This window comes from Mus caroli, unplaced genomic scaffold (genome assembly GCF_978045245.1).
Source record: "Mus caroli unplaced genomic scaffold, Mus_caroli_1 scaffold_3, whole genome shotgun sequence".
Classification (NCBI taxonomy): Eukaryota; Metazoa; Chordata; class Mammalia; order Rodentia; family Muridae; genus Mus; species Mus caroli.
The window spans coordinates 77,907,831-77,921,851 of NW_028227258.1; the positions used below are offsets into that span (position 1 = coordinate 77,907,831).

General features: G+C 43.5%; 2 protein-coding genes across 8 annotated transcripts in view; both read left to right on the plus strand.

Annotated features, from left to right (window-relative positions):
- Nucleotides 1-6,465, plus strand: part of Trim2 (tripartite motif containing 2) — a 141,559-nt gene extending 135,094 nt beyond the window's left edge. For all 7 annotated transcript variants that reach the window (XM_085835806.1, XM_085835804.1, XM_085835805.1 and 4 more), the window contains exon 12: nt 1,667-6,465. In XM_085835806.1, the coding sequence (XP_085691932.1) occupies nt 1,667-1,819 (153 nt within the window). In that variant the 3' untranslated portion in view covers nt 1,820-6,465. The remainder of the gene's footprint in view (nt 1-1,666) is intronic.
- An 872-nt stretch (nt 6,466-7,337) lies between these two features.
- Nucleotides 7,338-14,021, plus strand: part of Mnd1 (meiotic nuclear divisions 1) — a 77,387-nt gene continuing 70,703 nt past the window's right edge. Inside the window, exons 1-2 of the mRNA XM_021158687.3 lie at nt 7,338-7,490; nt 11,282-11,467. Coding sequence (XP_021014346.2) covers nt 7,338-7,490; nt 11,282-11,467 — 339 coding nt within the window. The remainder of the gene's footprint in view (nt 7,491-11,281; nt 11,468-14,021) is intronic.

The window sequence follows — 14,021 nt, forward strand, 5'->3', positions numbered from 1 at the left end:
TCTTATGTATATATTTCCCATGTATATAAGGTCTATCATCTATATTATATGTTATACAATTATATATAATATATTTTAAGTATATACTATATATCTTAATTACTCTGACTTCTGTATTCATAGAGACATTCTGGGATGAAGATACATGTAGTAGCTCAGTTGGGTATACTGTTTCTCTAGTATGTATAAGGTACTGAGTTCAATCCCCAGTACTGTGTAAGTTGGGCATGGTTGCACAGACATGTGATCCCAGCACTTGGGAAGTAGAGACAGAAAGATCAACAGCTATTTAGGGTTAACTACATAACAAGTTTGGGGCTAGCCTGGACTATGTGAGACCCTGTCTCAAAAGAGAAAGACTCATGAGATCTCTACCAGTGGTCTCACTGTAGTCGGTAGGAGGGTACTTTAGAAGGCAGGAGGCAGGCGAGTTCCAAAGGCCCGTGGATGCTGTTTATATTGTGTGGCCTCATGGCATCCACCTACTTACATTATTTCTTGAGCCCCACGTGGGATAAACAAAATGGTTAGAAGGAACCCAGCCTGGGAACTTGTAAAGGAGGAAGTGTTATGAGTCTGGGTTTGTGTCTCTTAATTTCATCACAGCAGAATCAAATGGACCATAAAAAAAGCAGTTGTCTATCCAGATGGGCACTTTGAACTATAGACTTCGACATGGAAAAATGAAATCTGTTTCGTCATGGCATGGCCATAGTAAGATAAGACACGGCAGCCAACAAGTTCTACGTCAGTGACCTAGTCATGGAGAGAGCAGGAGAGGAAATAAAACAGGTGGAAATGGAGACAAGGGTGCTATGCTAGGGTCCTCACTGGGACAGAACAGACGGACTGAATGCATGTCACAAAACAACTATTATATTGGCTTCCATGACTCAGGCCAGTGAGTCCAACCATTGTCCTCTGTATGCTGGAGAGGCCGAGACACTGGGAGCTTCTCAGCCCACCATGCCTCTGCCTCAGCAGTCCCCACATGGCAGTTTAAGGGCTAGACTCTAGGCCCTGAGCAGTAGTTCTCAACCTTCCTAATGCTGGGACCCTTTAAGACAGTTCCTCATGTTGCAGTGACCCCAGCTATAAAATTATTATCGTTGCCATTTCACAACTGTAGCTTCGCTATTGTAACTGCCTGTAATATACTTTTGAAGATAGGGGCTTGCCAAAGGGGTTGAGAATCACTGCCCTAGAGGATTTCGAGAGAACCTCAGGTCTTCAGCCTGTGCTGGAAGGTTACAGAAGCTGGGTTCCAGTGTCAGCAAATGAGGATAGCAGTGGTGGCAGATGCACCAACCAGGCAGATGCACCCACCAGTCGGGACAGAAGGCAGTAGGCCAAAAGCAGCAACTTCTCTCCCAGACCTCCTTAGGCCTGGGCCACAACAAGGAGGTTCTGCCCACACTGAGGGAGAACCACCTCTTTCCCCTCCAGGTCATGTTTTTAGGAGACATATTTATGGATGTTTCTAGAACCCTCTCATCATTGTTTCCAGAACCAACTAGATCAGCAACCAAGGTTAACCATCAATCCTTTCTGTGCACGGCCGCAGCCTGAGCAAGCTCAGAAGGATCCTGACATGTGTTCCTTGTTTTAAATGCATGTCCTTCTGCATAGGTAACTTCCCTGATGCTCTGGTCTTGTGTCTGTGCAGGTTTTTGATGGGAGTGGATCATTTTTGTCCTATATCAACACATCTGCTGACCCGCTCTATGGTCCCCAGGGCCTGGCTCTCACTTCAGATGGCCACGTTGTGGTTGCAGACTCCGGAAACCACTGTTTCAAGGTCTACCGGTACTTACAGTAACAGCGGACAACTCTGTACTGAGGTCTTGCACTAGAAACTGGAATGGAGTTCTCAAGGTGGGACCAGACTACGATAGAACTTTTCATACTAGGAAGAATCTTCGGTGAACTTCCCAAGGTTATTTCTGAATGTAATCCTTTCTTTAAAAACTGTCTATCCAATTTCCGTAATTCACTTTTAGGATTTAAAAAGAATCTTCTTCTACTGAATCTATACAAACTGCGAAGTTTTACACCCATGAACTATGGCTCATAGGACAGGGATTTCTGTAGTTAAACTAATTTTGCAAATCAGACGTTAAAAAGAATTAGCGTATCTGTTGACTGGTGAATGAATGATAGCCTTTGCATAGAGCTTCCAAGAACAAAACTTGTAGTTGCCTATTTTATTTAACTTCGATCACAAGACCCAAGGGACCGTCTAACCTCACTTTTACAGTAGGTGTTATTATTCTGGTAACATGTTTTTGCTTATCAACAACCACATATAAATTACCTTAGAAAAATCCAAGGCTGTCTTGCAAGATCCTCTCAGCTCAACTCAGGCCCTGAGTTGAGCCCATCAGAATCAATGCAAATTCCCCAAATTTCCTGGGTTTGATCAAAGATCGTTTGCGTGTGTTCTCTTCACCTTCTCATTTCTGCTCACTTTGCATCAGAAAATGAAATATATTTTCGGGAAAACCTGAAATTCCCAATGCTTTGGAAGGCATGTAGCAAAAGCAAGGGGACCCTTTGGTTACTAGCTTCAGACCAACACACTGGAATGGAATCAAGAGAAGTCACATTCATGTGCCATGTGTTCATGTGTCTTTCCTCTTCCACATCACGAAAGCGAAAGCTTTACCTCCTGCAAAACGTCAGCACATGTAGTCAGACGCCAGTGTCCTAGGACAGAGAGCCATAAGCAGCCCTTTGGAGGACGGATGGTGTCAACCAAAGGCATGTGATTGATTCATGATTTCCCCTTAGAGAGCAAGTGTTACCAAAGTTCTGTTGAGCATTACAGGTAAGGGCATGCTGTGGTTACTTATCATTGTCTAATGAGTAGTAGAGGCATTAAGGGGGCAAGTATACATGGTTAGGGTAAGATAGAATGTATTATACATATATATATATATATAAATATATAGCTGAGTCCTTGGTGTGTGGGAATAGGCAGCACTCTGAAAGACAGACACATTGTCCAGCCATCCTTTAGCACATTCCCTGCCTGCTGCAGTCTGAAGCCGTCCCTGGAGAGTGAGCCCCACAGCAGCTTTCCGCGTTGCCATTTCCTGGCATGATGGTGATGTCTGGCTTCCAGTCAAATTACCTTCTTTGTGTTCAAGAAAAAAAAGAAAGAAAGGAAGAAAAAAAGGAAGAAGGGAAGGAAGAAAGAAAGAAGGAAGGAAGGAAAGAAGAAAGAAAAGAAAAGAAAGAAAGAAAGAAAGAAAGAAAGAAAGAAAGAAAGAAGTCTTTAAACATTGAGTTTGAGTTACCTTTCATTTAGGTATAAATGCATTTGAGAAGCATTACCTGTCATGGATACTGTAAACTAAGATGTGTTCTCTTTCCACTGATTTTCTACTCAGTTCTACTAAATAGGAATGTTGTGCTTGGCGTGTTTGATGATGACGTTGCGATGTCATTCACTGAAAGCACCTTAGATATCTACTGTAAAAGACATCTTCCCTTAGATACAAATGATGTTTATGGCTTATTATCTTAGAATTCAAATGTTCTTGACATAAATTTAAAAAAAAAATTTCGAAGGGAAATCTGGCTACTTCCAATGGTCTATTTAATTCATTATGCCCAAATCAACATCTGGGTGGAAAAACTTTATTTTCAGAAGATTTACATCGGTGTTTAGCTTATTATTATTTTAGTTCTGTGGGAATTTAAAATACACAAGCCTGTCTTTACTAGACATAAAATTTAATACCAATTTTAGAACGATAAGGTAAGACTGCTTCTGAATATCATGAAATAAGTCTTTGATATTTTGGTTTTAATTTTTTTTTCTTGGTGCTGGGGATGGTACTCACGGCCTCAGATATATTCAGCCAGAGCCCTACAGTCGGGCAGAGCCTGCAGCCCAACCCTCAGTATGAACATCAGTGTTCTTCCCTCCAGGCTTCCGACCAGGGGCCAGGAATGCATCTAGGCACTGGGACCAGAGGGATGCATAGAAGAGAAAGGCATCTCTGCCCTGTACAGCTTATCCTCTGGAAAGGAGACATTGTTGTGCTGTTTATTAATAGTCTGCCTGCAGGACTGTTTCTGTTTCTGGGCTACTTAAAAGAAAGCTTTTTAAAAAAAAAATGAGTAAACTAATTGTAGTTAATTTTCACAAGCAGAAATTTTGTTTTGTTTTTGTTTTTTGTATTTTGTTTTCCAAGACAGTGTTTCTCTATGTAGCCCTGGCTGTTCTGGAACTCACTCTGTAGACCAGGCTGCCTCTGCCTCCCAAGTGCTGGGATTAAGGACGTGTGCCACCACTGCCCGGCCAGAAAACATTTTTTTAAAGAGGCTGCCATGGGCTGTTTTTGGTTGGTTGGTTGGTTCTTTGTTTTGCGGTGCTGGTGATGGAATCAGGGCTCTGCAACTGAGCCGCACCTCCACGTTACAACTCTTATTTTGAAAATGAATTTACCAAATGAGTTCTCATTTTGTACAATGTTGAGATATTTGTGAACTGAGAAATTAATTCGTAAATGAATCAGCAGCACATATAAAATATCATGTCAGGCTTGATAGCTCAATAAGAAATAATACAAATTGTTTTTTTTTTTTCTTAACACACAAATATTGGTATGAACTGGAATGAAAGGGTAATTTAATTTAGACCTGTTCCACCATTGGCTACTAAAGCACCTGCTGTGGGCACTGCAAGAAACACTACATTCTGTACTTGGGTACCTGTGTGTGTTCACTGTATTTCTTTGTGGTAAGCGAATTGGGGATTGGGGGGTGGAGTGCTGCTACTAAGATATAAATAGACAAGGTCTAAATGAAATCTTGTCTCATTTGGTCAGAATGGTTTCTGGTAAACTGAGAAGGATTATTACAATAAGTGGCTTTTTTTTGTTCTAGGCTACTGTTACTGTCCAATTGATCTTCGTTGAGTGTATAGAACCCGTCACACATTCATGATACGTAGCACTGAGAAAGTAAGCGTTCAACTTTCCCTTGGGCACTAAGGACAAACAGTTAGGTTTTATAGGTTAACGATAGTGTGTCTTCTCCCGCCATAAACCTCCCTTGCTGGACACAGGGTGGTAGGGAGTCCCTTTGACTATCCAGAAACACACAATTAGAAAGTTGTTGACTGTTGGCTGGTTTTTAAATGATGTGTAAGATTTTGATGAAACTTTAGTCTCTGTAACCAAATAAGCCCCCGAGTTTCCTAAACTTGACAAAATTTGAGGCAATAAGCACCCCTGGTCCATGCAGCTGTTGCACATCTGCTCCCACTACATGTACAGGGTATGTATGTCCTCACAGGGAATGAACTGGAATAGCGGTACGTAACCAGGTATATGGAGCCTCACTCTAAAGGGTTAGCATAAATGCTTTGGTAATACCTACGGAGGAAACTGGAGAGATCAGATCAACATCGGGTCATCTGTAGATCACGTCAATGGGAAAAGTCTCTCTATGCATTTGAACTGTAGATCATCCTCTCTGTTCACCAGCTTCTGAACAGGGAAGAGGAATTTCTTTTTTTGGTGAATGCTTTTAAAACAAGACCTTTTTCCAAGTAGGATAGCATTGAAGCTGCCTGATGCAAACCTTATCTAATTTCCCTTAAAATCAAAAGTCCTAATACTGTTACTTTATGTAAATGTTGCAGGGTGTTTAAAATTTTACAATTATTTTAATATTTTTGATAACTAGGAATCTAGTATTGCCATAAAGGAAACTAAGTGCCCATTAAAAATTTGTTTGGTATAAATAAATACTTTTTTTGGTTTTGTTTCAAATGACAGTAAGCTACAAATCACGACGCTAATCTTAAAAAACACTTTCTAATGAGCTGTGTGGTAGTTGATTGTGTGGTCTGTTTGTGGAGAATGTATGGATGCGATTCATTAGTATTCTAGAAGAGATTAATAATCAGCTATGTTGTTCCAATGAATGTACAGCACTTCCATTAACTTTTGAAAGCAACACAGCCTTAACCTCATGCTTTTGCTTTACAACATGGGACGTTGTGCGATCAACAGAGTACCCTCTGCTTACGTTCTTTCTCACCATTCCTGACTGCAGCCATCGGAGGCTGCCTACGAGAATGGGGGTTGTTTGTTCCCTTTTCGTTTCTTTGAAGATTTTGTACATTCCACCATGACACATCTGTCTCATACATTTTGTGTACAGACCACTGGTCTTGTGTTCTCTGCCATTGATAATGATATAGCCTCCTCATGTGTTCTTTTATGAATTGAAATGCTGACTGCCTGTTAAAATAGAAGAACGGACGCCGTGCATCAATGTGTTTGTATGTTCGTAGCTACATACGTACCACAGTATTTTGGATGCTTTAGTCTATAAAACTTTAAATTAATTCTGTCTTGAAACACGGGGGAAACAAGATTCGAGTGTATATCGTTACCATGCACAAAAATCTCAGATCATTATAATAAAGCTTGTTCTCTCCATCTGCAGACTGAGTGTTTATTCGACAGATTGTTCCCTGTGTGAAGGGGAGTGGGAACTATCGTTCTAGAGCATATTGAAGATTGCAATGCCTTGACGAAACTGCTTGGAGTGGGGAAGAGAACCTGAGTGCCATTTCTGTTGGTTGTGCTGCTAACCACTTGCTAGTTGTTAGATGTGTATGAAACAGGAGTTAGGGAGACCTTGACACAATGGGCAGTGTGCTTACTTGTAATCCTCAATGGATTTCAAGATCAGATGGCCTTCTGCTGGCAGACACTACTAGGGGCAGGGAGCCAAGAGGGACCTCACTACAACTAGTACTTCTTGGATCAAGAATATAGTGCCACAGACTTTATCATGGTAAAGAATTCTGTATTATTCTATATTATATCAAATGGCCAGATATGTACTTCAAGCCACAGAACCATCTAGAGAATAGGTCAAACGGTCCTCTGGGAGTTCAGTGTCTGGTAGCTTGATGGTAAGTGTGTGTCGATTCTTCTTAAAGAAACTTGTTACCACAGGCCTCAAATTCAAGAAAACACTTCTCAAACAGTGTCTCCGTGTGCCATATCCAAGCTGTCATGCTCAAATGTTTTCTACTTCAGAACAGACTGGAACTCTGAAAGAGATGGTTAGAGTTAGCCTTACACAGAGAGATAAAACAACAGCAATTAGAATAAAGACCCAAATTGACATTTCTGGCTACTGACTGTGTAATAATATTTATTTTTTTTTATCAATTCCCATCTTTGTTTTTCACTTTTTTAAAATTATTGTTTCTCATGTAGCTCAGGCTGGCCCTGAGCCTGCACGGGGCCTCCTGCTTCTCACCTTTCACTTTTCCTCTTCTCCAGGCATGAACCATTGCCATCATGGGCTCTCTAGCGTCTATAAGATTTAGAGAGGAACGCCTCCCATCATCTGATACCTCAGATGTTCACTCAGATCACATCTCGAGTGAAGCCAGAGGCATCTCTATCCAGAGGAGCAGGATTCAGTTCGAGCTACAGTTTGTCCTTGCAGAAGTGAGGAGACAGGCAGGGCAGGCAGAGAGAGATTGAGTTTTGGACCACTCTACCACGCACACATGCTGTAGTGTAAGCATGCACGGCAGGCTAGAGTTTCTGCTAAGTGGAAGGGCTTCAACGATGAACAGTGAAACTTGTATCACCCAGGAGCTTACGGTCCAGTGGATGAAATAAACTTGTACTAAGCAGTGCTATGAGTGCTGTTACACTTAAACATTTGCAAGTATACTGCTTGGTTGAACCCTTGCTCGTCCCCTGGACAAGCTGAGAAACCTCATTTGCTCTTCTTTCTCCAATCCTTCCCACAAGGAGAAAATTCCTAGCAACATGTCATCTCTCTATCTCTGAAGGTCTGGCTACTTCTTTACCTTATATGGCCACAATCCCAGCCCCTAGCTCACATGTCATCAGCCCACACTCAAAATCCATAAAAATCCCCTGGCTTTAGGCTGGGCTCATGATTTCCCTGATCTCCACCTGTGAGATCAGTGAACTCACCCAAGAGCTGCCTCTCAATAAACCTACCTGCCTTTATACTTCTGATTCAGCTTTAATTGGTTATTTTTGTTGTTGGAGAAATCAATTATGTACCATGACCAGAAGAATGCCCAGGTGTTGTTCTACTTGCTAGAGAATAGCAAAAGCCCTAGGTTCATTCCAGCACTTAAACCAACAACAATAACAACAACCCCCTATTCTATGGGCTTGAGATAAATGAACACAGCATTAGCTACGTGATCTACAGGGCCTGGTGTGAATTGAAAAGGCTGGGCCCCTTTTTCGTAGAAAGGGGCCTGGAGAGACAGTGTCTTAAATAGAGTTGCTATTGCTGTAACAACACCACCACGGCAATCTTGTATTGTTTTTTGTTTTTGTTTTTGTTTTTTTCAAGACAGGATTTCTCTGTGTAGCTCTGGCTGTCCTGGAACTCACTCTGTAGACCAGGCTGGCCTCAAACTCAGAAATCCACCTGCCTCTGACTCCCAAGTGCTGGGATTAAAGGCGTGTACCACCACTGCTCAGCTGCAATTCTTGTAAAGGAAAATATTTAATTGGGTCTGGCTTACAGTTTCAGAGGTTTATAGTACACTCTCATCATGGCAGACATGGTGCTGGAGAAGAAGCTGAGAGTTCTACATCTTGAGCTGGAGGCAGCAGGAAAAGACTATGTGTCACACTAGATATAGCTTGAACATGTATGGGTCCTCAAAGCCCACCTCCATAGTGACACACTTCCTCCAACAAGGCCACATCCACAAAATAGTGCAACTCCCTATGGGCCAAGCATTCAATCACAGAGTTGATGGGAGCCATACCTATTTACACCACCACATACATCTTAGTAAAGGGCTTGCTTTGTTGGTGTGAAGACCTGAGTTCCATCCCCAAAATGTATATGAAGTATTGGACATAGTGGTGTGTTTGTAACCCCAGCCCTGGGGAAGTAGAGTCAAACAGACCCTGGATCTTGCTTCCAGGATATTCTAGACTAGTAGGGGTGCTAGAAACTAGAGAGTGGGAGAAGCCTAGTAGACTCTGGAGTCACTGGGGTCCCAGTCCCCCCAGCCACTGTTCCACTAGCATGGCAACACTCTTCCAGCACCACCAGCTGCTGAGTGGTTGGAAGCCATCATTGCCAGGTGACATCCTGGGGATTGGGGACACCGGTAAACCAGAGTAAGTGTGTGGGCATGCTAGCTATCAGAATGATCGGGAACAAAATCAGACCCACCCACATAGGGGACAAGAACACCACTGAGAAGTGAAAGGAAACATCACTCCGTCTGAGAACTGGCTGGGGCCTGTTTGGCTGAAACATGACAGACTGCCAGATTGTAGCCTGCTAGTTAGCTCTGAAGGCTCCCCATCTTTGACAAGATGGTACCTCTCATCTTCTTCTGCAGATGAAACTCTTGCTTTTAAAGTAGTTAACTGTTCAGCTATTCCCTCCCATGGCATACAAGACTCAGAGCTCACAGTCCGAAAGGTTGGGGAAAGATGTTTGTGGCTCATTCATAAGAGTTTGTATTTTAAGTAGCTAGGAATGATTCTGGTTCCTTTAAAGCATGGATTTAAAAGGTATTTGCGAGATGATTATAAAGCAAACTGTTTGCCTTCTAGAGACAAGGTTCCCCGGCTAACCCACCCTGTTGAGCACACAGCACTCAGATTGTTTCTGAGTGCTGAGATTGTGCTGAGCCCACACACCTCTAGGGACTGACACAGCTCATTTTACTTCTCAGCTGGTCTGTTCACCATACAACATAAGCTCTAATTGGTTGACTTTTTGCTCAAGTATTTGAATGACTCTGTGCTTTGACCTCAGCCTTTAAAACACATAAATTAAGTGCATAGATGAGTAACCAACCACACTTAACCAACACCTGGGAACTTTCAGTAAAGATTTCAGGTCTAATATAAGTTGACCAAAAAGAAAATGACTAAAATTGCTTGCATTTGTATAGTTGTTACTTGATTGGATAAACTTATTTTCATAATAATAATAATAATTGCACAGGAAGAGAGAGAGAGACAGAGAGACAGAGACAGAGAGAGAGAGAGAGAGAGAGAGAGAGAGAGAGAGAGAGAGAGAACTTACTATCAGGAAGCCCTGTCCTGAAAACCTAGGGTTGAAAAAAAAAAAACCTAAAAGAAAAACTGTGATAAAGAGCAAATTAAGAGCTCTAGAAAAGCATTAATAGGGCTGGTGAGATGGTTCAGTGGGTAAGAGCACCGACTGCTCTTCCAAAGATACTGAGTTCAAATCCCAGCAACCACATGGTGGCTCACAACCACCCATAATGAGATCTGATACCCTCTTCTGGTGCGTTTGAAGACAGCTACAGTGAACTTATACTAATAAATAAATATTTGGAAAAAAAAAGAAAAGCGTTAATAAAGTGGATGTGATGAAAACTCTGTGTCACATAATTGACAGGAACACCTGTGCTGCATGTCTGTTGTCATGGTATGAGCATGGCAAGCAGGTTTGGATACATACTCACCCCCAACCCCCATTATTTCTCTCCTTTGTAAATGCTTTGGATATTTTTTGCTAATCACCTTTATCCTATCTTATGAAATAAAGGTTTTAGTGAAACTTTAAGAGACAGATTCACTAGTAGTTGCAAGAAATAATTCAGAAAGCAGCTCCCACATACTCTTTATTAAGGTCTGACAATCAGCAGAACTAGAATATTTACGTTTCATTGGTAATGCAGAACACCTGCGCTACTCTGTACACTGTCACCGCTCTGTATCAGAGGACGTTTTAAGGCTAGAGGTTGATGCTCGCCTTGAATCCCAGCATTTAGGGAGCAGCAGCAGGCAAATCAGAGTTGGAGGTCAGCCTGGTCTACAGAGAGAGCTCCAGGGCAGCCAAGGCTACAACGGAGAAACCCTGTCCCCAAAAAGCCAAATAATAAAATAAAATAAGACAAAAAATAAAATAAAATAGAAAAAGAATTTCTTTTCTAAATGTACTCGTTTCCTGCAGTCAGAGCCCCATTTTTTTTAAGCTAAAAGAACACACTTAAAAGCGAAGACTCAAAAGTTGCCTTTTAAAAAGAAAAATAAAAGCTACATTGAACACTTAAGTAGTAAGCAACTCCGCAACCCCAGAGGCACGGGAAAGGAACAGAAGAAGCCTTCCCCGCTCCAGCTCCCACCCCAGGCCCCAACTTTTCCTTTCTGAACACACGCTGTCCAACCCAGACTGCTCCGTCTGGTCTCAGTCCAGTCCTGACCATCTCAGGCTCCTCCCCTACTGGCCCTGCCCATCCTTTCAGGCCGCGCCCCTCACCGCCCTGCCCACCTTCTCAAGCCCCGCCCAGGCCCAGCTCCTCCCTCGGGCCCGGCAGTCCTACCAGGGCCGCCAGGGGTCGTTGCATCTCCCCTGCACTTCCTCCGGTCCTTCCCACCCCACGCGGTTGTTGGCGCCAGACTCAAAAAGGGAGGCCGCCTCGCGCAGCATGGTAAGAGCGAGGCTCGGACGCGCGCACCTTCGGGCTTCCGGGCCGCGGCGGCAGGGGTTGCGCCTGGCCAGGCCTTGTGAGGTTGGCCCTGCGCCCACTGCTGCGCCCGAGCCCTGATGGCGGCCCGCGCCGCCCTGGTTCCGAACCGGAGCGTTCTAGAACCGAATCCAGAAGCCCCGCAAGTGGGACCGATCCGCGGCTCGCAGCCGAGAGCCCCAGGGCGCACGCTCTGCGGAGTTGGCCACTTAAGTGTTCAGTGCCCTTCGGTTCTCCTGGAATTAGAACCCGGGGCCTTTTACTTGCTTTGCACGGCGCTCCCCCTTTTCAACTGCACCCCACCACTGTACTTAGTATGCCAACAGGAGCCGCCCAGATCACTCCGCCTTTAGATCATGGCAGTGACACCCCACCCCACCCCGCAACCCCGCCTTTAAGGGCAGGGTAGGACGCCCAACCCCCACCTCACCCCGCTCTCTGCGGGCCAACCCTGGTTTACTACCAATCGCCTTTGTCTAGTCGGACTTAATGACTCTCTGCCCTTTGGATCGTTTTTTTTTTTAACTACCTTCAAAGTTTTGTGTCATTCTTTCCACTTTTGGCGACAAAGTATCAACGAGTCGCTAGAGTGACCCCAGATTTTAAATATCTTAATTTAGTTAATTTTGGTCGTCACACAGGGTGGACAAGGATCAAGTCGTTGGGCATTTATTTGAAAAAAAAAATTGCCCAGCTGTAATTATAACTGATAACGGCTTCTTTGTGGTTAAACTAACAGCCGGGCCACCTGGGCATGCAATGGCCCAAGGAGCCCAGGACCAGACTCAAAACAACAGTGTTAACAGTGTTTGGTATTTGGTGTTATCATGTTTCTCTTTGTAGAATTAAAGTACTAAAAGGAACTAGGAATTATTGATGTGCCGGCCTCACTCACCCTCTTATTTAACCCTCTTTAAGGGCAGTTCCTACTGCTAAAGGGATTTAATGGCTGTTAACTCTTCACGAAGGTATTGCTATTAGTTTTATATATGAGCAGGAAAAAGTTCACTGTTAGTCTGGTCAAAGTTAAACTTTGACCTCTTTCCGAATGTGAATTACTATTTCCATTTGACTTGCTTTGGTAGATAAACAATTACAAGCGTAGGCCTGTAATCCCCAGATGGCTTTGCATCTCCTTCATACTCTGAAGGCATCCCTGTTTTACCACAAGAAAATACCCCTCCCCAGTTTTAAGGACTGAGTCTTAAAACTGTTCTCTCTCTCTCTGTCTCTCTCTCTCTTTCTTTCTCTTTCTTTCTTTTTTTGGTTTTTCCAGACAGGGTTTCTCTGTGTAGCTCTGGCTGTCTTGGAACTCACTCTGTAGACCAGGCTGACCTTGAACTCAGATCTGCCTGCCTCTGCCTCCCTAGTGCTGGGATCAAAGGCGTGCGACACCACCGCCCGATGTTATTTTTCTTTCTTGCTGAAGTCTCCAATGTCAATATGATGCCCATTTTACATCAGCTACTGTAAGAGAGCAGTGTGGGAAGGGTTATAAAACCCTCGTGGATTCTAGCTCTGAACCTGTGGTTTAGACCACAGTTCTGCGGAGCTTCCTGGAGCCTGGGTACCCTCTTGGAGAGAGCATTTTGCTTTCTCGCTGCAAGCAAGATGATGGCCGTGGGCTTTCCTGCTACTTAACTCACCGTGGGTTGTATAATTAGGAGTGTTGTGGACTTTGAAGCTTGAGCAGCTTAGAGTTGGCAGTTTTACTGGTTGTGGTTCTGAAGTTCAGAGCTGGCCTGTATGTCTGCTCTATCTAACCAGCTTGCTAAGTCGTGAGAAGGCAAAGGACAGTGGATATTCTGAATTTTCTCAGTCTGCTGAGAGAATGCAGTAAATGATACAATGCAAATGTGTCTTGGGAACACACACTCAGCCTGTGAGCTCAGCAGAGGGAAGCTGGTGGAGAGAATGCCCAAATTATGTATGCTTCAGGGGAACTTTCAGAGTATTGAGGGTGCAGAGGAGAAATTTTTTTTAGGTAGAGGAATAATTTTATCATCATCACCATCACCACCATCACCCAAATTACATAGTTTTTCACCTTGTTATGGTAAATTTGGGGGTGGGATCTACTTTAAATAGTAGGTTGGGGTCAGGTGATAGAGGGCCTTCTACATCCTATTAGGATGCTCAATATGAGGATTGGAACCATCAGAGGTTTTAAGGAGCTGCACAGTCAACTTCTGTTAGAGGATGAGACAAAAGTGTGTTTAGGCAGCTGAGGACAGTTACAGGTGATAGCCAATGAGGGCTTGAATCCAGGCAGAGGTAATAGAGTTGGCCAGGCAGGACATATTAGAGAATAGTTAAGAACCAGTGTTGACAGAACTTGGTAATTGGTAAAAAGATGAAGGCACCTAGGATGGCTGCCAGGTCTTTGGCATAAGTAAAGAGTGTATCTGAGACTTGAGATGTCGAATAGCAGGTTTGGAGTGTGTGTAGGAGAGAAAGAATTCAGTTTGGATCTGTTGAGTTTGAAGTCTGTCCAGCAGGCAGGTAGATACATGAGATG